Source organism: Toxotes jaculatrix, chromosome 21 (genome assembly GCF_017976425.1).
Source record: "Toxotes jaculatrix isolate fToxJac2 chromosome 21, fToxJac2.pri, whole genome shotgun sequence".
Classification (NCBI taxonomy): Eukaryota; Metazoa; Chordata; class Actinopteri; family Toxotidae; genus Toxotes; species Toxotes jaculatrix.
In genome coordinates this window covers 17,520,042-17,542,511 of record NC_054414.1, presented here as the reverse complement: position 1 = coordinate 17,542,511, position 22,470 = coordinate 17,520,042, and the positions used below count along the sequence as shown (strand labels likewise).

The 22,470-nt window shown below is 44.8% G+C and overlaps 2 protein-coding genes across 6 annotated transcripts in view; one reads left to right on the top strand and one right to left on the bottom strand.

The window, feature by feature from the left end:
• The first annotated feature begins 207 nt into the window (after positions 1-207).
• On the top strand, positions 208-4,266 carry LOC121200978 (zinc finger protein 2 homolog). Its single transcript, XM_041066505.1, has 3 exons — positions 208-393; positions 770-955; positions 1,173-4,266. The coding sequence occupies exons 1-3, from the start codon at positions 291-293 to the stop codon at positions 2,798-2,800; spliced, it is 1,917 nt and encodes a 638-aa protein (XP_040922439.1). The 5' UTR covers positions 208-290; the 3' UTR covers positions 2,801-4,266.
• Positions 4,267-15,073: 10,807 nt separating this feature from the next.
• LOC121201164 (ankyrin-3-like) overlaps positions 15,074-22,470 on the bottom strand; it is an 82,353-nt gene continuing 74,956 nt past the window's right edge. For all 5 annotated transcript variants that reach the window (XM_041066845.1, XM_041066846.1, XM_041066849.1 and 2 more), the window contains 6 exons: positions 19,488-20,160; positions 19,197-19,389; positions 18,816-18,899; positions 18,049-18,132; positions 17,604-17,846; positions 15,074-16,713 (listed from right to left, as the gene is read on the bottom strand). In XM_041066845.1, coding sequence (XP_040922779.1) covers positions 16,666-16,713; positions 17,604-17,846; positions 18,049-18,132; positions 18,816-18,899; positions 19,197-19,389; positions 19,488-20,160 — 1,325 coding nt within the window. In that variant the 3' untranslated portion in view covers positions 15,074-16,665. The remainder of the gene's footprint in view (positions 16,714-17,603; positions 17,847-18,048; positions 18,133-18,815; positions 18,900-19,196; positions 19,390-19,487; positions 20,161-22,470) is intronic.

The window sequence follows — 22,470 nt, the reverse complement described above, 5'->3', positions numbered from 1 at the left end:
AGTGCTGCAAACCATCATATATAATATATATAAGATTTGCAAAACGAAATTTTCTAACGGGGGTTTCTTGTCGGAGGCCTCGCGGGGCTGAGAACAGACGGTGGCGCTGAAGAACCGTCAACCGGAAGATTTACAGGGAGCGAAGAAGACGACGGGCCGGCGGAAGCAGAATGACTCGTCTTAGCCCGAGCTGTTCGTTTTGTTGTGCGCGTTAAAATGAATAAAGTGCGGAGGCGGCTGAAGCTGTGAGATGCTCCCGGACTGAGGAGGAGATACCTCCCCGGTGCATCATGTCCAAAGCGCATGGGATCCGGGCGCTCGTCGCCGAGAGACTGACAGCGGCTGCGGAGGAGATAGTTAATGTTGTGGAGAGGAAGACGCCGCACACAGCAGGTTTGTAAACACAAGATACTTTTGAAAAAGAGGGGAAATGTTGTAATAAGACAACTTCGTACCTCCGACGTCTTTTTATACAACTGCAGGTGTAAAAAAGTATTAAAAAGCCTCGAATTCATTGGCCTTAAACACGAGCCGCAGAAGGTGTGAAAGTCTGGAAATTTAAGTCTTAAATTTCTTTTTGCAAAGGTTTTCAATGGGGCTGCAAGTTTATTTCTATTATTCAGTCATGTCAGTGTTCAGAATTTATCTGCCATTACACTGGCTTTTTAAACTGACCTTAGAAAGGAAGAAATAATAAGTGCAGAAATACAAAACAATATTGGACGAGGGTTAATAATTTAAATTTTTTATTTTTCCTTCCTTCCTCCAGAAATGTCGCCCGAGCAGCAGAGAGATGTTGTACACAAGCGACTGTCGGTTGTTGCCGACGAGATTTTTAAGATCCTGGAGATAATGATGGGTGAATACGAGGCAGAGGTCTCAGGTTACCGTGAGGACACCGACAGGCAACTGCTCGACATCACGTTGAAAACGGAGACGAATGTACAAAGAACAGGTGATATTTATCACTCATTTATTCAAACTGTATTATTTATTGCATGTTTATCCACTGAATAAAAGTCTCAGACTTTTATAAGTAAGTATTATATATATATATGTATAAAATAATTTCATTTCTCGGTTGCTGAGAAATGTTATGCATTAGAAGAATTTATGGCCTTGGATGCTGGTTTCTATTTCCATCCTGAACTTTCCCTTCATCTTCCCTTCAGACAGACTGCAGCTCTCTGGGTCAGATATTTCCTGTGAGCAGCAGAAACGTGAGCAGAGCAGGAGCCCCAGCCAAGTCCAGAAAGCACCAGGTCCACCACGGTTCAAAGACGCATCTACAGAGACAGACTCTGAGTTTATCCACGATAAGCCCTCACATCTTCACCAAACCCAAAGAGCAGAAAAGGGCACCTTAACCATGATGGAAACAGAGACTCGAGGAGAGCACTGTGGGCTTCTACCTAATGACCACGAGGTTCTGGCATCAAAAAATTCAGAATCTGGGAGTGAAGATAACGATAGTGAAAAAGACGTAAATGAGAAACTGTTTCAGAGACGGAGACAAAGTCGGGGTGCAGGTTGTTGCAAAATGTGTGGAAAGTCTTTGCACAAAGGTTCCGGTGGGAAGAAAATGAAAGAGCATACAAGCAAAATTGCTGCAACCGACAAGCGCCAGGCTACAGGTCAGAGCTGTTGCAGAGTGTGTGGGAAGTTTTTCCGGTACAAACGATCTTTTCTGAAACACGTACTCAAGCACGAGCACAGCGCAGATCTGTGTGGGGTCTGTGGAAAACACCTGCACTCTGACGAGAGCTTAAAGGTTCATTTACAAACTCACACAGAGGAAAACATCTGCAGGGATCAAACAGATGACAGACAGTCCGAGGCAGACTCTGACAGTAAAGTGGGTGACAGTGACGAGGACTGGAAGGAGAGTGAAGGGACCGACAGTGATGATGGAGACAGCAATAAAGATGAGACCAAAACAAGACCCGGTTTACGAAAGACAAAAACAAAAACTCAAGCATCAAACAAACCTAAGGGACCAAAGAACAAGGAATGTAAGGATTTATCTAATCTGAAATACTGCTGTAAAGTGTGCGGCAGGTCTTTCTGTTACAGAGCCTCCTTTCTGAAGCACGTTCAAGAAGACGAGAGGGATACAGATCTTTGTGGCGTCTGTGGGAAAAGTTTTGTGACGGAGGAGAGCTTGAGGCTTCACCTGCAAACTTACATCAGAACGAACGACTGCGAAGTTTGTGGCAAACACTTTGACGGCCATAAACAACTGGAGATGCACATGAGAACCCACACGGGAGAGAAACCGTACATCTGCAGCGTCTGCGGCAAAGCCTTCGCTCAAAACGGAAATCTGATGGGACACATGAGAGTTCACACGGGGGAGAGGCCGTATGTCTGCAGCGTGTGCGGTCAGAGCTTTAGCTTTAAAGAGTATATGATGGCTCACATGAGAATCCACACCGGAGAGAAACCCTTTCTGTGCAGCGTCTGCGGAAAAGGGTTCAGACAGAGGGGGACTCTGAAAACACACATGATGATCCACACGGGAGAGTCCACGCACCGATGCAGCATCTGTGACAAAAAGTTCTACAAGAGCGGAGCGCTGAAAATCCACATGAGGTCCCACACGGGCGAGAAGCCGTATCTGTGCAATGTTTGTGGGAAAAGCTTCACCGCGAGCAGCTCACTCACCAAACACATGGGCGTCCACGAAGGGGAGAGGACGCACCGCTGCAGAGTCTGTGGCAAAGGATTCTTAAGAAAAGAGGATCTGAAAAGACACGTTCAGACTCACAGGGACGAGTCCACACAACTGACAAGTCTTTAACGCTGAGATTGGTGCTGCCTGTCACAAAGGAATAGCTCAACATTTGCTTTCTTTCCGAAAGTTAAAGACGGATTCTGTCTCATGTAGAGGTGAAACAATTTTTCAAGCCAAAGTACCAAACTTTACTGAGCTCCAGCTTCACCATTGTGAGGAGTTACAGCGATTTTTTTTTTTTTTTAAGAAAATAGATATTTTGAGGGTTTTTGGCTGTTGATCTGACAAAACAACTTTTCCACTATTTTCTGACATAAGTTGTGGTGTATTTATTGCTATATTTATTACTGTTATTCTGTCAATCTTGCTTTTTTTGTGATCATTGATTAATGATCAAAGTCAGCCTCAGTTGACTTTACTACAATTGAGTTGAGAAAACGACTGGCACATCAGTTGGTTATTAAAATAAAAATTATTTCTTTACTTGTAGCAATATTATGTATACTTATATTTTACAAACAAAACAGTGAATTGGTTCATCAGAAAATTAATTGGCAGGGTACTCGATAATGAAAATAATTGTTTGTTGTAGCCATAAATATGCAGCTAGGGTCAGGATATCTTTGGCTTAGCTTAGCATAAAGACTGGAAAATGTAAATGCCCTGAAAAGGGGTTATATTTAAGAGAACACGCTCGTTTCCTCTACTCACAAATGTAATAGTTAAAATCCATGCATACACAACACAACTCCGCACAGAACAGCACAGCAATACAATTACTTGGGTAACATAAAACCTCGCGCTACGTCGCGGTTAGCATCGATGCTAACCGCGATGCTAGCCGCTTTACCACATTTTAACCTTCCACTCAACGGCAAACACTAACATTCAGTCACCGAAACGCTTTCACCGCCAAGGCCAAGGGTACACATTAACGGAACACATTCATTCATCAGTGAATTATTATGATTAAGCATTCATACCTGAAAAAGAAGGGCACGCGCTCTTTCCTCTGCTCACAGGTGTAGTGGTTGAAGAGAGGGAACCATGCACCCGCTCACCGAGCTCTGCGGCTCTACACTCCCCCTGCTGGAGACCTCCGACTACTTCTTACCTCTCGTGGAAATTATTTTAACCAAAGAAATAAAGAAAACGTTAATACTGTGCTTCAACATAATGTAACTGCCGTGAACAGAAACATGTGAGACATGGTTTAAGACTGAACCTCACTTGCATTCAAATGGACACTATTCCATCCTTCACAGAAACAGGGGGAAACGGTTAGCACTGATCTGTCCAAGGCTCAAAACTAAACCTCAAGACATGTTTTTTTTTTTTTTTTTTTTTTTTTTGCACAACTGTCGGAAAGAAAGCAAATAAATATATTTTCTTAAATGCTGAGCCATTCCTTTAAATGATGATGATACAATTTTACACCTCAAACCAGGGCTGGTTTCATGTGTATTTGTACTGATTGTATACACATGGTCTGATGTGTTCTGGTAAAAAGTTTAGAAACACTATAATTTCTTTAAAAAAAAAAAAAAAATTACAATCACATGGCCTGCTATATTCAGTATAAACATGCCTAAAGACTTTTACTAACTCACACAAACCACACAGCCTGAACAGGTCTGTGTACGTTGTGCCATCTGAAGGTTTTTGGCTTAGTTGCTGAACTCTGGAGGGTCAGAATTGTTAAGTGCCTCTGGTGTCAGTTTTAATACTCTTTTCTGCAGAACACTGGTTCAGGTATTAGCTGCGTCCTCATGTGAGATGCTTTGTTAAATTCTGTATTTGATGCCCTCTGCAGTTTACAGTTTAAAACCTTGTAATCGTGGCCTTGTAAGGGTTAAATTTACTTGGTGCAAACAGAAAGTTGCAAAGAGAATGGATAATCTATTATTTTTGATATTTCACATGATGTAAATACATTTCATCATAAATAAATGGATAATTATTGTTCACAGCAGTCACACCCATATGCAAACAGACCCAAAAACTTAAATTTTTCATAGTATTCAAATTCTGTTCTTGAATAAAAAGCCAGTAATTAATCACAGAGGAAGATAATTAGGGCCCGAGCACCGAGTGGTGCGAAGGCCCTATTGTTTTTGTAATGTTTATTATTATTATTATTATTATTATTAGGGCCCGAGCACCGAGTGGTGCGAAGGCCCTATTGTTTTTGTAATGTTTATTATTATTATTATTAGGGCCCGAGCACCGAGTGGTGCGAAGGCCCTATTGTAATTCTAATGTTTATTATTATTATTATTATTATTATTTTTCCTCCCAAACAACTGCATTTTTCAACCCCTTCCCATGCTCTAAAACGCCTGAAATTTTGCACACTCATCAGGTCTGGTGAAAAATTTGATATTTTGTGGTCGTTGTAAATGGGGGGGGCAAAATGGCTCCGCAGCGCCCCCTTGAAATTTTCAAAACCCCCCTCCCATTGGGCTTAGTTTGTCATAGGTGCATGAAAATTGGTACACATGTTGATCATACCGAGACACACCAAAAAGTCTCTTGACACCATGACCTCAACCCAACAGGAAGTCCGCCATTGTGGTCGGAAGTTGGCGATTTTGGCGAATTACACCATTGGTATGCGGACGAACTCGTGCTAGGGATTTCACCCGATCCACTTCATATTTGGTGGACCTCACCTCAAGACCATGATGATCAAAAGTTATCACAGAGTTTTCTCTAAGTTAAAGGGCGTGGCCTCTGTGGCCCGCCAAAGTTTGGTGGCGTTTGGTGAATTTGCCATGACATTTTGAATGGCTCTCACGTCCACATACTTTATCCAAACATCTTCAAACTTTATGAGCATGATCAGGGCTCTGCCCTGAACGCCTCCATATGTCAAACTCCCGCCTTGCTCGTGGCGTCCCCTGCTGGTAACAGGAAATGACCTATTTTTACTCTGAAGTGTACTGCTCCTTAATAGTTGACACCATCGGCTTGGTTTCTGCTCTACAACCTTCCCAACTACTTGGTGAAGCTACATTATAAAGGCCGTGAAGCTGGGTGCAATGGCATCTGTGTGGCGGCGCGGCAACTGACGATCCCTCGCCGTGAAATTACGTTTGGATTTGTAATGACCTTAACCACCTCCTATGATCCTAAAAATTCATACACACGTTCTTGGGGGCTGGTCCTAGACTCTGATGGGGTTTTTGTAATTGGGCGGGGCAAAATGGCTCAACGGCGCCCCCTTGAAGATTTAAAATACCCCTCTCCATATGGGTTTTTTTGGAATACAAAGATGAAAATCAGTACACATAAAGAACACTTCGGGACGCACAAAAAAGTCTCTTGACACCATGACCTCAACCCAGCAGGAAGTCAGCCATTTTGTTTTTGGCGGCCAAATTTGAGTGCTTTCCACCATTGGTATGCGGATGAACTCGTGCTAGGGATTTCACCCGATCGATTTCATATCTGGTGGACCTCACCTCAAGACCATGATGATCAAAAGTTATAACAGACTTTTCTCTAAGTTAAAGGGCGTGGCCTCTGTGGCTCGCCAAAGTTTGGTGGCGTTTGGTGAATTTGCCATGACATTTTGAATGGCTCTCACGTCCACATACTTTATCCAAACATCTTCAAACTTTATGAGCATGATCAGGGCTCTGCCCTGAACGCCTCCGTATGTCAAACTCCCGCCTTACTCGTGGCGTCCCCTGCTGGTAACAGGAAATGACCTATTTTTACTCTGAAGTGTACTGCTCCTTAATAGTTGACACCATCGGCTTGGTTTCTGCTCTACAACCTTCCCAACTACTTGGTGAAGCTACATTATAAAGGCCGTGAAGCTGGGTGCAATGGCATCTGTGTGGCGGTGCGGCAACTGACGATCCCTCGCCGTGAAATTACGTTTGGATTTGTAATGACCTTAACCACCTCCTATGATCATAAAAATTCATACACACGTTCTTGGGGGCTGGTCCTAGACTCTGGTGGGGTTTTTGTAATTGGGCGGGGCAAAATGGCTCAACGGCGCCCCCTTGAAGATTTAAAATACCCCTCTCCATATGGGTTTTTTTGGAATACGAAGATGAAAATCAGTACACATAAAGAACACTTCAGGACGCACAAAAAAGTCTCTTGACACCATGACCTCAACCCAGCAGGAAGTCGACCATTTTGTTTTTGGCGGCCAAATTTCACTGCTTTCCACCACTGGTATGCGGATGAACTCGTGCTAGGGATTTCACCCGATCAACTTCATATCTGGTGGACCTCACCTCAAGACCATGATGATCAAAAGTTATAAGAGACTTTTCTCTAAGTTAAAGGGCGTGGCCTCTGTGGCTCGCCAAAGTTCGATGGCGTTTGGTGAATTTGCCATGACATTTTGAATGGCTCTCACATCCACATACTTTATCCAAACATCGTCAAACTTCATGAGCATGATGAGGGCTCTGCCCTGAACGCCTCCATATGTCAAACTCCCGCCTTACTCGTGGCGCCCCCTGCTGGTAACAGGAAATAACCTGTTTGTACTATGACGTGTACTGGGGAGAAGAGGAGAGGACATAGGAGGACTCTGGTACTCTTGGCTGCACCGGCTGCGACTCCCGCGGGTCGCAAGGGGTGCGAGGGCCCGTCATCGCTGCTTGCAGCTTTAATTATTATTATTATTATTATTATTATTATTATTATTATTATTATTCCTCCCAAACAACTGCATTTTTCAACCCCTTCCCATGCTCTAAAACGCCTGAAATTTTGCACAGTCATCAGGTCTGGTGAAAAATTTGATATTTTGTGGTCGTTGTAAATGGGGGGGGCAAAATGGCTCCGCAGCGCCCCCTTGAAATTTTCAAAACCCCCCTCCCATTGGGCTTAGTTTGTCATAGGTGCATGAAAATTGGTACACATGTTGATCATACCGAGACACACCAAAAAGTCTCTTGACACCATGACCTCAACCCAACAGGAAGTCCGCCATTGTGGTCGGAAGTTGGCGATTTTGGCGAATTACACCATTGGTATGCGGACGAACTCGTGCTAGGGATTTCACCCGATCCACTTCATATTTGGTGGACCTCACCTCAAGACCATGATGATCAAAAGTTATCACAGAGTTTTCTCTAAGTTAAAGGGCGTGGCCTCTGTGGCCCGCCAAAGTTTGGTGGCGTTTGGTGAATTTTCCATGACATTTTGAATGGCTCTCACGTCCACATACTTTATCCAAACATCTTCAAACTTTATGAGCATGATCAGGGCTCTGCCCTGAACGCCTCCATATGTCAAACTCCCGCCTTACTCGTGGCGTCCCCTGCTGGTAACAGGAAATGACCTATTTTTACTCTGAAGTGTACTGCTCCTTAATAGTTGACACCATCGGCTTGGTTTCTGCTCTACAACCTTCCCAACTACTTGGTGAAGCTACATTATAAAGGCCGTGAAGCTGGGTGCAATGGCATCTGTGTGGCGGCGCGGCAACTGACGATCCCTCGCCGTGAAATTACGTTTGGATTTGTAATGACCTTAACCACCTCCTATGATCCTAAAAATTCATACACACGTTCTTGGGGGCTGGTCCTAGACTCTGATGGGGTTTTTGTAATTGGGCGGGGCAAAATGGCTCAACGGCGCCCCCTTGAAGATTTAAAATACCCCTCTCCATATGGGTTTTTTTGGAATACAAAGATGAAAATCAGTACACATAAAGAACACTTCGGGACGCACAAAAAAGTCTCTTGACACCATGACCTCAATCCAGCAGGAAGTCAGCCATTTTGTTTTTGGCGGCCAAATTTGAGTGCTTTCCACCATTGGTATGCGGATGAACTCGTGCTAGGGATTTCACCCGATCAACTTCATATCTGGTGGACCTCACCTCAAGACCATGATGATCAAAAGTTATAACAGACTTTTCTCTAAGTTAAAGGGCGTGGCCTCTGTGGCTCGCCAAATTTCGGTGGCGTTTGGTGAATTTGCCATGACATTTTGAATGGCTCTCACGTCCACATACTTTATCCAAACATCTTCAAACTTTATGAGCATGATGAGGGCTCTGCCCTGAACAGCTCCATATGTCAAACTCCCGCCTTACTCGTGGCGCCCCCTGCTGGTAACAGGAAATAACCTGTTTGTACTATGACGTGTACTGGGGAGAAGAGGAGAGGACATAGGGGGACTCTGGTACTTGGCTGCGCCGGCTGCGACTCCCGCGGGTCGCAAGGGGTGCGAGGGCCCGTCATCGCTGCTTGCAGCTTTAATTATTATTATTAGGGCCCGAGCACCGAGTGGTGCGAAGGCCCTATTGTAATTCTAATGTTTATTATTATTATTATTATTAGGGCCCGAGCACCGAGTGGTGCGAAGGCCCTATTGTTTTTGTAATGTTTATTATTATTATTATTATTATTATTATTATTATTATTATTATTATTATTATTCCTCCCAAACAACTGCATTTTTCAACCCCTTCCCATGCTCTAAAACGCCTGAAATTTTGCACACTCATCAGGTCTGGTGAAAAATTTGATATTTTGTGGTCCTTGTAAATGGGGGGGGCAAAATGGCTCCGCAGCGCCCCCTTGAAATTTTCAAAACCCCCCTCCCATTGGGCTTAGTTTGTCATAGGTGCATGAAAATTGGTACACATGTTGATCATACCGAGACACACCAAAAAGTCTCTTGACACCATGACCTCAACCCAACAGGAAGTCCGCCATTGTGGTCGGAAGTTGGCGATTTTGGCGAATTACACCATTGGTATGCGGACGAACTCGTGCTAGGGATTTCACCTGATCCACTTCATATTTGGTGGACCTCACCTCAAGACCATGATGATCAAAAGTTATCACAGAGTTTTCTCTAAGTTAAAGGGCGTGGCCTCTGTGGCCCGCCAAAGTTTGATGGCGTTTGGTGAATTTTCCATGACATTTTGAATGGCTCTCACGTCCACATACTTTATCCAAACATCTTCAAACTTTATGAGCGTGATGAGGGCTCTGCCCTGAACGCCTCCATATGTCAAACTCCCGCCTTACTCGTGGCGTCCCCTGCTGGTAACAGGAAATGACCTATTTTTACTCTGAAGTATACTGCTCCTTAATAGTTGACACCATCGGCTTGGTTTCTGCTCTACAACCTTCCCAACTACTTGGTGAAGCTACATTATAAAGGCTGTGAAGCTGGGTGCAATGGCATCTGTGTGGCGGCGCGGCAACTGACGATCCCTCGCCGTGAAATTACGTTTGGATTTGTAATGACCTTAACCACCTCCTATGATCATAAAAATTCATACACACGTTCTTGGGGGCTGGTCCTAGACTCTGATGGAGCTTTTATAATTGGGCGGGGCAAAATGGCTCAACGGCGCCCCCTTGAAAATTTAAAATACCCCTCTCCATATGGGTTTTTTTGGAGTACGAAGATGAAAATCGGTACACATAAAGAACACTTCCAGACGCACAAAAAAGTCTCTTGCCACCATGACCTCAACCCAGCAGGAAGTCGGCCATTTTGTTTTTGGCGGCCAAATTTGAGTGCTTTCCACCATTGGTATGTGGATGAACTCGTGCTAGGGATTTCACCCGATCAACTTCATATCTGGTGGACCTCACCTCAAGACCATGATGATCAAAAGTTATAAGAGACTTTTCTCTAAGTTAAAGGGCGTGGCCTCTGTGGCTCGCCAAAGTTCGATGGCGTTTGGTGAATTTGCCATGACATTTTGAATGGCTCTCACATCCACATACTTTATCCAAACATCGTCAAACTTCATGAGCATGATGAGGGCTCTGCCCTGAACGCCTCCATATGTCAAACTCCCGCCTTACTCGTGGCGCCCCCTGCTGGTAACAGGAAATAACCTGTTTGTACTATGACGTGTACTGGGGAGAAGAGGAGAGGGCATAGGAGGACTCTGGTACTCTTGGCTGCGCCGGCTGCGACTCCCGCGGGTCGCAAGGGGTGCGAGGGCCCGTCATCGCTGCTTGCAGCTTTAATTATTATTATTATTATTATTATTATTTGTCCTCCCAAACAACTGCATTTTTCAACCCCTTCCCATGCTCTAAAACGCCTGAAATTTTGCACACTCATCAGGTCTGGTGAAAAATTTGATATTTTGTGGTCGTTGTAAATGGGGGGGGCAAAATGGCTCTGCAGCGCCCCCTTGAAATTTTCAAAACCCCCCTCCCATTGGGCTTAGTTTGTCATAGGTGCATGAAAATTGGTACACATGTTGATCATACCGAGACACACCAAAAAGTCTCTTGACACCATGACCTCAACCCAACAGGAAGTCCGCCATTGTGGTCGGAAGTTGGCCATTTTGGCGAATTACACCATTGGTATGCGGACGAACTCGTGCTAGGGATTTCACCCGATCCACTTCATATTTGGTGGACCTCACCTCAAGACCATGATGATCAAAAGTTATCACAGAGTTTTCTCTAAGTTAAAGGGCGTGGCCTCTGTGGCCCGCCAAAGTTTGGTGGCGTTTGGTGAATTTGCCATGACATTTTGAATGGCTCTCACGTCCACATACTTTATCCAAACATCTTCAAACTTTATGAGCATGATCAGGGCTCTGCCCTGAACGCCTCCATATGTCAAACTCCCGCCTTACTCGTGGCGTCCCCTGCTGGTAACAGGAAATGACCTATTTTTACTCTGAAGTGTACTGCTCCTTAATAGTTGACACCATCGGCTTGGTTTCTGCTCTACAACCTTCCCAACTACTTGGTGAAGCTACATTATAAAGGCCGTGAAGCTGGGTGCAATGGCATCTGTGTGGCAGCGCGGCAACTGACGATCCCTCGCCGTGAAATTACGTTTGGATTTGTAATGACCTTAACCACCTCCTATGATCCTAAAAATTCATACACACGTTCTTGGGGGCTGGCCCTAGACTCTGATGGGGTTTTTGTAATTGGGCGGGGCAAAATGGCTCAACGGCGCCCCCTTGAAGATTTAAAATACCCCTCTCCATATGGGTTTTTTTGGAATGCGAAGATGAAAATCAGTACACATAAAGAACACTTCGGGACGCACAAAAAAGTCTCTTGACACCATGACCTCAACCCAGCAGGAAGTCAGCCATTTTGTTTTTGGCGGCCAAATTTGAGTGCTTTCCACCATTGGTATGCGGATGAACTCGTGCTAGGGATTTCACCCGATCAGCTTCATATCTGGTGGACCTCACCTCAAGACCATGATGATCAAAAGTTATCACAGAGTTTTCTCTAAGTTACAGGGTGTGGCCTCTGTGGCCCGCCAAAGTTTGGTGGCGTTTGGTGAATTTGCCATGACATTTTGAATGGCTCTCACATCCACATACTTTATCCAAACATCTTCAAACTTCATGAGCATGATGAGGGCTCTGCCCTGAACGCCTCCATATGTCAAACTCCCGCCTTACTCGTGGCGCCCCCTGCTGGTAACAGGAAATAACCTGTTTGTACTATGAAGTGTACTGGGGAGAAGAGGAGAGGACATAGGAGGACTCTGGTACTCATGGCTGTGCCGGCTGCGACTCCCGCGGGTCGCAAGGGGTGCGAGGGCCCGTCATCGCTGCTTGCAGCTTTAATTATTATTATTATTATTATTATTCCTCCCAAACAACTGCATTTTTCAACCCCTTCCCATGCTCTAAAACGCCTGAAATTTTGCACAGTCATCAGGTCTGGTGAAAAATTTGATATTTTGTGGTCGTTGTAAATGGGGGGGGCAAAATGGCTCCGCAGCGCCCCCTTGAAATTTTCAAAACCCCCCTCCCATTGGGCTTAGTTTGTCATAGGTGCATGAAAATTGGTACACATGTTGATCATACCGAGACACACCAAAAAGTCTCTTGACACCATGACCTCAACCCAACAGGAAGTCCGCCATTGTGGTCGGAAGTTGGCGATTTTGGCGAATTACACCATTGGTATGCGGACGAACTCGTGCTAGGGATTTCACCCGATCCACTTCATATTTGGTGGACCTCACCTCAAGACCATGATGATCAAAAGTTATCACAGAGTTTTCTCTAAGTTAAAGGGCGTGGCCTCTGTGGCCCGCCAAAGTTTGGTGGCGTTTGGTGAATTTGCCATGACATTTTGAATGGCTCTCACGTCCACATACTTTATCCAAACATCTTCAAACTTTATGAGCATGATCAGGGCTCTGCCCTGAACGCCTCCATATGTCAAACTCCCGCCTTACTCGTGGCGTCCCCTGCTGGTAACAGGAAATGACCTATTTTTACTCTGAAGTATACTGCTCCTTAATAGTTGACACCATCGGCTTGGTTTCTGCTCTACAACCTTCCCAACTACTTGGTGAAGCTACATTATAAAGGCCGTGAAGCTGGGTGCAATGGCATCTGTGTGGCGGCGCGGCAACTGACGATCCCTCGCCGTGAAATTACGTTTGGATTTGTAATGACCTTAACCACCTCCTATGATCATAAAAATTCATACACACGTTCTTGGGGGCTGGTCCTAGACTCTGATGGAGCTTTTATAATTGGGCGGGGCAAAATGGCTCAACGGCGCCCCCTTGAAAATTTAAAATACCCCTCTCCATATGGGTTTTTTTGGAGTACGAAGATGAAAATCGGTACACATAAAGAACACTTCCAGACGCACAAAAAAGTCTCTTGCCACCATGACCTCAACCCAGCAGGAAGTCGGCCATTTTGTTTTTGGCGGCCAAATTTGAGTGCTTTCCACCATTGGTATGCGGATGAACTCGTGCTAGGGATTTCACCCGATCAGCTTCATATCTGGTGGACCTCACCTCAAGACCATGATGATCAAAAGTTATCACAGAGTTTTCTCTAAGTTACAGGGTGTGGCCTCTGTGGCCCGCCAAAGTTTGGTGGCGTTTGGTGAATTTGCCATGACATTTTGAATGGCTCTCACATCCACATACTTTATCCAAACATCTTCAAACTTCATGAGCATGATGAGGGCTCTGCCCTGAACGCCTCCATATGTCAAACTCCCGCCTTACTCATGGCGCCCCCTGCTGGTAACAGGAAATAACCTGTTTGTACTATGAAGTGTACTGGGGAGAAGAGGAGAGGACATAGGAGGACTCTGGTACTCATGGCTGTGCCGGCTGCGACTCCCGCGGGTCGCAAGGGGTGCGAGGGCCCGTCATCGCTGCTTGCAGCTTTAATGCAGATTGTTTTTTCTCAACTTAGATGTGGCATTTAAAGATCTATATACTGTTTATCATATATCAAAATATTACCAGTCATGTCTATGTATGTGTCTTAGTTTGATTATTTACATAATTTATGGAACAGTTGTCTGAGGAGAAGTGTTACACAAAAATACATGTAAAAAAAAAAATCAGATATGTTTGAAGGCAGTGTTTTTCATCTTTTCCTCTTATCATAAAAGCGAAATATAAAAAGCAGCTTTGTATCATGTCAGAGTTCAAGTTTTACTCATTTCACAGCTTTTATTGTACTTTATATAAAATGGTGCCAGAGTAAAGTTTAAAATCATAAATAAGTGCAGGAAATCTGTCCCTTTGTCACTGTCGAGCAACAGGTTGTTGTAGCTGTTGCTCAGGTGGAGTTGACAGGGAGGTGGAGACTGACGGGTTTACCTTCCCTGGAGCAGCCAGCGGTCCTCGGCCGGGACTGTGGAATCCAGCTCCAGCTCCTCCTCAGCTCGACCTGCTGTGACCGCGGATCATCATCCCTGATCCCTGGTCCATGCAGCTCGGCGACGGTTCACCTGTCGCACCTGGAGTGGTCGGCAGGAGACGGGGTTTCACTAGTTTTCGCGGTCTGGATTAGCTCTGTAGTGACACGGGCCCAACAGGTCTGGGGGTGTTAGCAGAGTAATCCCACGAAGTCTGCAGTCTGCGTTTGCTAGCTAGCCCACATGCTAAAAACATTGAGGGGTTATGCTAGCAGCGAGTCTGCTTGCGACCAGGCAGTAAACCAGCAAGTTAATAACTTAAAATCCGAGCAACAGATGACTAAAATCTTTTGGCCTTGTTAAAACAGATTGGTAGAGCACCCAGAGTCTCAAACTGTAGCATAAAAAAGTGGCTTTAAACTGGATAAAAATCTCAATTTGCGGCAGATCTCACAGAAACGCACAACCAGTTGCGCATGCGCATAGTCGTCAGCGCCTTTCACGCTGTGCTGGTGTGAGTCTCTGGATAAATGTGATTTAGGATTTTGTTTTTTAGTTGTCTTTAATAGAAGTTTGATAAATACGGATCCTGGCGTGCCTGTTTGAAAAGTCACCTCTCAGCTTTAGCTGCTTTAGAACTGCCACAGATGAGATTTGTCCTGGTTGAAACCATGAAGCCGCAAAACAACCAACAGGGAGGAACCAGTCTGACTCACACACGTTCAGTTTAAACACAATTTATTTTTCTGCTTAAATAATTACTTGGATCATCCAGTGTAGGCTATGTTGGTTTGTCATACATGTTGGTACCAGATCTCTCAACAATGGATGTTTAAGGTGGTTTTGTATGAAAAAGACAAATGGAAAAAAAAAACAGATTCACATGAAGAACAGAAAATCTGATTTTTTTTTTTTTTTTAACGTGAGACCAGTTCTGTGATTTATTTTAGTGTTCAGTATCTGTTAGTAAAAAGGACCACATTTTAGTGATGGGGCTAAAAATGAGACCCTCCGTTCTAATGTAAAAACAGCCAATTAAATAAAGATAAAAATCATCAAACCGTCAAAATAAAATCAGTCCCCCTTTTTAAAACCACAGCAGACCTAAAAGCCTAAACTTACACTTCTAGTATGCATAATGGGCTCACAGATAGACAGGGTTTTATTTTTTTAAATGTTACACACACACACACACACAGGGTTGCTAGGAGGTTGGCGATAAGGCAATGTGCCAGTCTGCCGGTTACATTCAGGGACACAGTACTGCCCTGAAGAGTAAGAATGAAGCTTTGTTTGCTCACCACTTCAGTGTGGAGTGTGTGTTTCATAAAAATAAAAATTAAAAAAACAGTAATAGATGACAGATGGTTGGGTTATTATGAGCTCACACAGACAGAAGTACCATCAAACCCTCTCTTAGTGTATTACAGTGCTTTGAATTAGGAGAAACAAAAGAAAAGCCTTAAAATAAAGTGACATCACATGCAGCAAAATATTTCTCTGAAGACAATGTTCCACAGACAGAGCGGAAGTAGCTGTTGGCTTTAAAGAAACGTCCTTTTGTTTAAAATCAAGCATTTTTTTTTTCTCCATTCGTTTCTCATTGACATACAGCTGCTTTGTTCCTTTTTATATTCATTTGGGAAGAGCATGTCAGGTCACACACTCAAGGCTGCTCAAACAGTGCCGACCTCTCAATACAAATGCACCGACTCTGCAAAGCTTCATCAACTCAAATCAGTGCATAAACAATCTGTGAAGCTACTGATTTTTTTTTCTGATTTTTATACAGTGTCATTTATATACAACAAAATCACCCATTTACTATTATATTTCTTTTTTTCTTATTTTTTTAAAAAAAAGAACCACGTGGTACACCCCAATACTGTGGGTCCAGGAGGGAAAAATAGACCATATAAGGCGAGTGTCTGAGTGTGAATAACAAGTTTTCCTTTTCTGTCAGCAGTTTGCTCTTTTTCCCCCCGTTTGCGTCTTTGGTCACAGACGCCTTTAATTCATTGAAGGTAAAGGAAAATTCCAGCTCACGTCCATGCGTGTCCTTCAGGGTTGTTTCCGACAGTGAGTGAGTTTGGTGACATGCTCATGCGAAATCAAAGAAAAGTAACTTGTTTTGCGTCGTCTTGCTGAAAACCATGCGTTGTTAAGTGAAAGCTTCAGACACGTATTGGCTGATTGACAAGGCCTCTTCCTTTTCAGGGGCTCCAGTCCATTTTTCCTCCCAGGGTGTGTGTGTGGTGTCGCAAGTGGACGTCGTCCGTGGACCTGGTTCAGGTTGAGTCGAGAGCTCCACTGTTACGACTGACTCCTCTTCCCTTGTTTCTTGCTGGCGCTGTCTCCAGGCTTGAGAGCGAGAGTGGCGATTGAAGGAAGCAACGAGGTTCACCGAGAGACAGAAAAACAAAGAAGCAGAAAGAAGTAAGAACTGGTAGTGTTGTGCTCGGGATGAATATGACCAACATGTGTTAAGGAAGCACAGTTCCGCTCAGCTACTGTTGTAAATGGAGATCACAGGCAACATGCTGGAAGAGAAACAAGTTTAAAGAGAGGAAAGAGGATGTTAAAATTACTACAGTCATACATTTGCAAACAAAATCACACATGCTTGAATCAACATATGTTAAAATAGAGAAAAAAGCTATTTAATCTTTTCTATATTAGTGGAAACACTTGTAATGTTAGTAGTTCTCAATCTCAGTCAACAAGCTAAAAAGGCACAAAGCCTGTTGGTTGGTGTTGTATCGCCAAGCACTTCTGATGCACTGCAGTACAGAGGAAACACACAGCACAATACAACCACTGCAAACCGTAACACACCTAATCAGACAGTTAGGCCTCTGTAATGATCCTGCTACTCCATTACACAGCACTTCACAAACTGCAGTCCATTTATTCACAGCAGCACAACCACAAACAGCTCAGGTTAAACCTCTAATTTACTCTGCTTCATTTCTGTTTTATACCAGGCAGGTAGAGTGCACTCTGATGGACTACGATGAGAGCGGCGCACAAAGTATTTGTGCTGGAAAACCAAGGCAGTGAGCTTCAAGTGTGTGGCTGTGCAGATCTGCAGAGTTGGGTGTTAATCCTGTGAGGGCTTGGCTATGACTTATTCTTTCACATCACTCTGAGTGAACTGATTGAGTATTTACAAACAGTTATGGCTTCATGCAGATGTAAGTGAGCCAGGATGGCTCAGCTGACTAAGTTAGATGGTTGGTTTTAACGCCAACCTCAGTTTTCCCTCTCTGGGCCTCCTCTCCAGACTTCTCAGCCTTCTGTCGGGAACGCTTCCCTCTCTTCTTGCCCTTCCCTCCCGCGGCTCCAGCTGCTGCTCCTGCAGAAGAAGCAGCATCTGCTCCACCTTTTGCTACACCACCACCAACACCACCAGCTCCTTCTTCTGAAACAGTTTCGCCTTCACTTTCCCTCCTTTCCTCTGAGTTGACCACGCGGCGCACCACCTTTCTGATCACCTGTAGGGGGCAGAAGCATGTCAGGGGGAGGAGGAGGAGTAGGGAGGGAGCAGGAAAGCATTTTCGTGAGGAGAAATAAATGGAAAGAAGGGTGAGGAGGTTACATGTGAGTGTGTGTATAGGTGTGGGTAAGCAGTGATGTGTGTGTGTAAGATGTGGACTAAAGAGGAGACAGGTAATGGTGGAGGATGAGGATGGTTACTTTTCTGGTGACCAGATTCCCGTCTTCATCTGTGAACTGCTCCTCCGTCACAGACTCTCCAGGAATGTTTTTGGCCTCCTCTCCCTGGGGCGAGGGTTTAAATACGGATAGAGGGATGGTGGGAAGGATGGAGGGGCAAAGGGACAGGTTAGGAAGTTTTTGAGAGGTGAAATACAGTAACATTTCTGAGCAGACGTCAGCCTGCCTGCTACAGCTGCAGGGTTTTCCACTGGGGTCCTTGGTAAACCCAGCTGATACTAGTGCGTTATACAGACGGTTAATATGGTTTTGCAAAACAAAAAGCACAAGCCAGGCTGAATCTAACACCTTCAATAGGATCTGTCCAGAGGGAAATATACCTACTGCATCAACAAAAAAAGCTTCAAGCTTTCAACAGCAAACTTAATCAAACCCAACGAGCAGTGATTAGCACTTCATGCTACAGCAATGCTAAACATCCACATACTCTCGGTGTTCCCTCTCACACACAAACACTCCCCTTTGCAAGCAAGTAAACATAATCTATGATACATTCTCTTTCTTTTACACTGTCTTACTCTTAAAAACACTGTAGCTGCACACAAACACACACTCATACCTTCGATAACACACACAAATGCTGTCAAACACACCCTTGCGTATCAGGTAACTTTTGTTCAGTGTTTCTGTAAATCTCTGTTTCTCATTCTTCTTTACACACTTGCACAGAGCGTATGCTGGTGCACTGCACACTGCCTCCAGCTCTACACACACCAGGCCTCACACACCTTGAGTATGACCCGTCTGCGGTACACCCTGGTGGTAACAGTGGTTTCCTCATCAGAGCCGGACTCTTCAGCTCTAACTCTCCCCTGACGAAGGCAGGTCAGTAGCAGTGTAACATTAATGACCCCAGTGTGTTTGTGAAAGTTTAATGCTTTGTGAGCTGCACTGAATGGTTAAAGTTAAAGTGAAATATTAGATGAAATTTGCCTCTGAAATTAATATTATTGAAAGAGACTGACAGAAGAGCAGGTTCACATTCCTGGGCTGTGCTTAGAGCCTGAAACATTTTAGCCTCACTAAAATATTTAATCCTTGGAAGTCTGTATATAACAAAAAAAACATAAAAAAGTAAAACATACTCCGTCTGGAAGACTGACTCTCACCTGGACTTTGTGCTGGGACTTGTCAACTCCCTCCTCCCGTCCTCTGCTTGGTCCCGCTGTGCTGCTGTCCTCCTGAGATCCCTTTCTCTTGGCCTCCTTTTCTTTCCCTTCCCTGGCTACGTCAGTTTGACCTCCATTCTGTTTGTTGGTCTGAGTCGGGGGCTGCTCCAGTGAATCAGCTAGACTTTCAGGGCTGGGGGAGTAAAGTGTAAGCGCGGAGGTATACTGACCTGCAGGTCTGACTGTAAACCTTGGTGTTTAAATCTGTAAATAGCAGAAACCAAATCTTACCTGCCCTCCTCAGTGCCAGGCACTGCTGATGACTCTACGCTCGCGTTGGATGTCTCGCTTCTCCAACCTGGAACTGAACACATGACTTTTTCTGCTTGGCGTACTTGTTCGAGGATGGCGTTCACCCTCTCCTCTGTCATTTCCACGTCCTCCAAGCCTCCCTCCAGCTTTATATCCTCCAGCAGGCTCTGCAGCCTCTCCTGGGTCATCTCCTCTTCTTCTTCCTCCTCTTCCTGCCTTCCGTTGCCTTGACCAATGTCTGAGGCAGCTTCTTCTTTTCGGTTTCTCTCCAAAGAAACATCTGGCTCTGCCCTCAGTTCTTCTGTCCCCTGTCCTGATTTCTCTACTGCTCTTCTGTCATTATCCAGACTCTCATGAGAAACCAGCTCCATCTTCTCTTCCACTCTTTCTCCAGTGGTCAAGGTTGTATCTTCTGCCCCAACAATGGGTGGTTGCAGGGCGCAGGGGCCAGGGACGACTGTGAGGGGGTCACTGCTGGAGGTACTGGTGGTCTGAGTGAGAGAGAGGTCGCTAGGCCTAGTAAGCGTGGTCTTGGTAGGGGAATCTACACTAGCATCGCCCTCACTAAAGAAGTCATCTGAGCGCAGTGGGCTGGGGGGCATGTAGTTCAGGTCTGTGGGGGTTTGCAGCTCCAGATCTATATTGTGGTATCCTGGGTGAATGGCAGGAGTAAAGGATTAGAGGGTCAGGGGATTGAAGAGGGAGGGACAGAAAAAAGAGGGGAGGAAAGGAGGAAGGGAAGGAGGGGTAGATTGGTGGAGGTGATGAAATGAGAAACACTTATAAAGTCTATGGGTAGCATTTGTTCAAAAGCCACACAGGTGTAACCCACATACACTTAAAAGATGCATTAACTGTTTTTTTTTTTGTCCACTTGGGGGCAGCAGAGACAAGCTGTGAACACAACACAAAAAGCTCTGTTAAACTCTCTGCATGCTACATTCCCAGCATCAACAGCCAACTAGCTGGTGAAAACAGCGATGCATTTAACGCAGGAAAAACAAAACAAATAAATAAAATGAATGCCAATGTTACTTCATCTCTGATGGATGTGTAAATAGGCAACCGTTTGCTAACCAGTAAACCATATCAGCTTCATAAAGTGAAATGTCAGAGTTGTTTACAGTTTATTCTGCTGCCCCCAGGTGGCCAGTACAAATCAGTTAGTACTGCTTCAAGGATTTTTCTTCTTCAACTAACATATTTCTCAAACGCACTGGAACCTGTGTGTGACTGTTGAACCAGAGTAGACACATGACCACATCACAGGGAGATGTAAACAGAGAAATGAAAGTAACAAAGACAGAATATAAAATGTAAGCTGGAAATGTCACATATACAGTATTTAAAATTTAAATGAACATTTAGTCACACTAATGTCATCTGAGGACTTCCTCAGGAACTGTTGGTGTTCCCGGTCTTGTTTCAAAGTGGCACTTAAGTCAGCCAAGACTTTTGTGCACTTAACTTCAGTCACAACCAGAGCTACTGATGTTGTGAAATTAGCGAGGAGGGGGGTTCTTCATTACAGCGCTTTAAAACAAGCTCTATTTTAGCTTTTGGGCTCAGTGATTGTTGCAGGTAATGAGCAAAAGCTTGAGCAGAATCCAGGTAGGTTAGTCATGTTGATTTAAACAAAAGGCAGACAGGACAAGAGCAACCAGTGGGCATCTAAATGTAGATCTCAGGAACAGAGCGATCACGCCTGAAGTAAGGAGGGATGCCAGGAGGTAGGGGAGAGGGTGGTGGGGAGGTGGGAAGTGAAAGAGGAGAAGGGGAATAATGAGTTTGGGGAGAGAGAGAGGAACTGGAGGATGACTGGGAAGAAAAGAGTGGAAGCATAGAAGTGGAAGGAAGTGGAGGAGGAGAGGAGGCACTTATTAAAGAGGGGGAGGGGGGAGTAGAAGTGGGAGGGGAAGGAAAAGGGGGAGAAAGGGGAACATAAACAGGAGAAGGTGACAGAGAAAGAGGAGATGGAAAAGAGGGAGAGAAAGGACCAGATAAGGAGAGGAAGGTGCAAGAAGGGGGAAGAGGGGGAGGTGAAGGGGAATGTGGAGGAGGGCAAAGAACAAGAGGAGAAATGGAGGAGGAGGGAGAAGACAGGGGCAGACAGTGGGAAGAGGGAGGAAACTGAGGGGCAGAGAAGAACAAGGAGCCACTAAGAGGACTTTGAGGGGAGGATGGAAGAGGTGGGGAATAAGGCAGAGTGAAGAAGTGAGGGAGGACAGGAGCAACAGGCAGGATGTAAACAGGAGGTGTTGTGGGGGGAGACGGAAACTGAAAGACAGAGGAGGGAGAAGGGACAGCAGGAGGGGAGGGGAAAGACAAGGTGGTGACATGGCTAACATAACGAGGAGAGGAAGAGGAGACAGAGGTAAAGGAGGGAGGAGCAGCATGGAGAGGGGTGACAAGCTGGGGTGTTTGAGGACACAGGGGGGGCGTAGGAAATCTGAGTTTTGGAGCTAATTCAGTTATCACACAGAAAGAAAAAACACAGAACAACTGTTAGACAAGAATTGGATGAAAAGACAAACACAGCATGTAAAAATCAAACTGGTTAATGCATAGACAATGAAGATACTGCACACCAGAGTCATGGGATTGCTTATCACGATTGATAAGCAAGAATAGGCTTCTCAGTCAAGAGCAGTAGCGTAAGAACAGGGGAGTTAAAATAAGGGGGCAAAATTCTGATTCTGGCTTTGTCTTGCATCAGGACAAGTTTTGGGATCTAGGCGGTCTAAAGTTTGTTCAGCTGCAAAGTCATTTTCATAGAGGAAGTAAGAAGACATAGGATGGGAACTGGGAATGTTGGGTGATTAGAACAAATTCCCCCAAGTTTTGGAAAAGTGTCCCAGTTTCATACTACATGCTAACTGTATACAGTATGTACTAAGTATCATTTATTTTGTACTGACATGCAATAATACAGTATGTCAGCAATACACTGGACAGTCCTGGA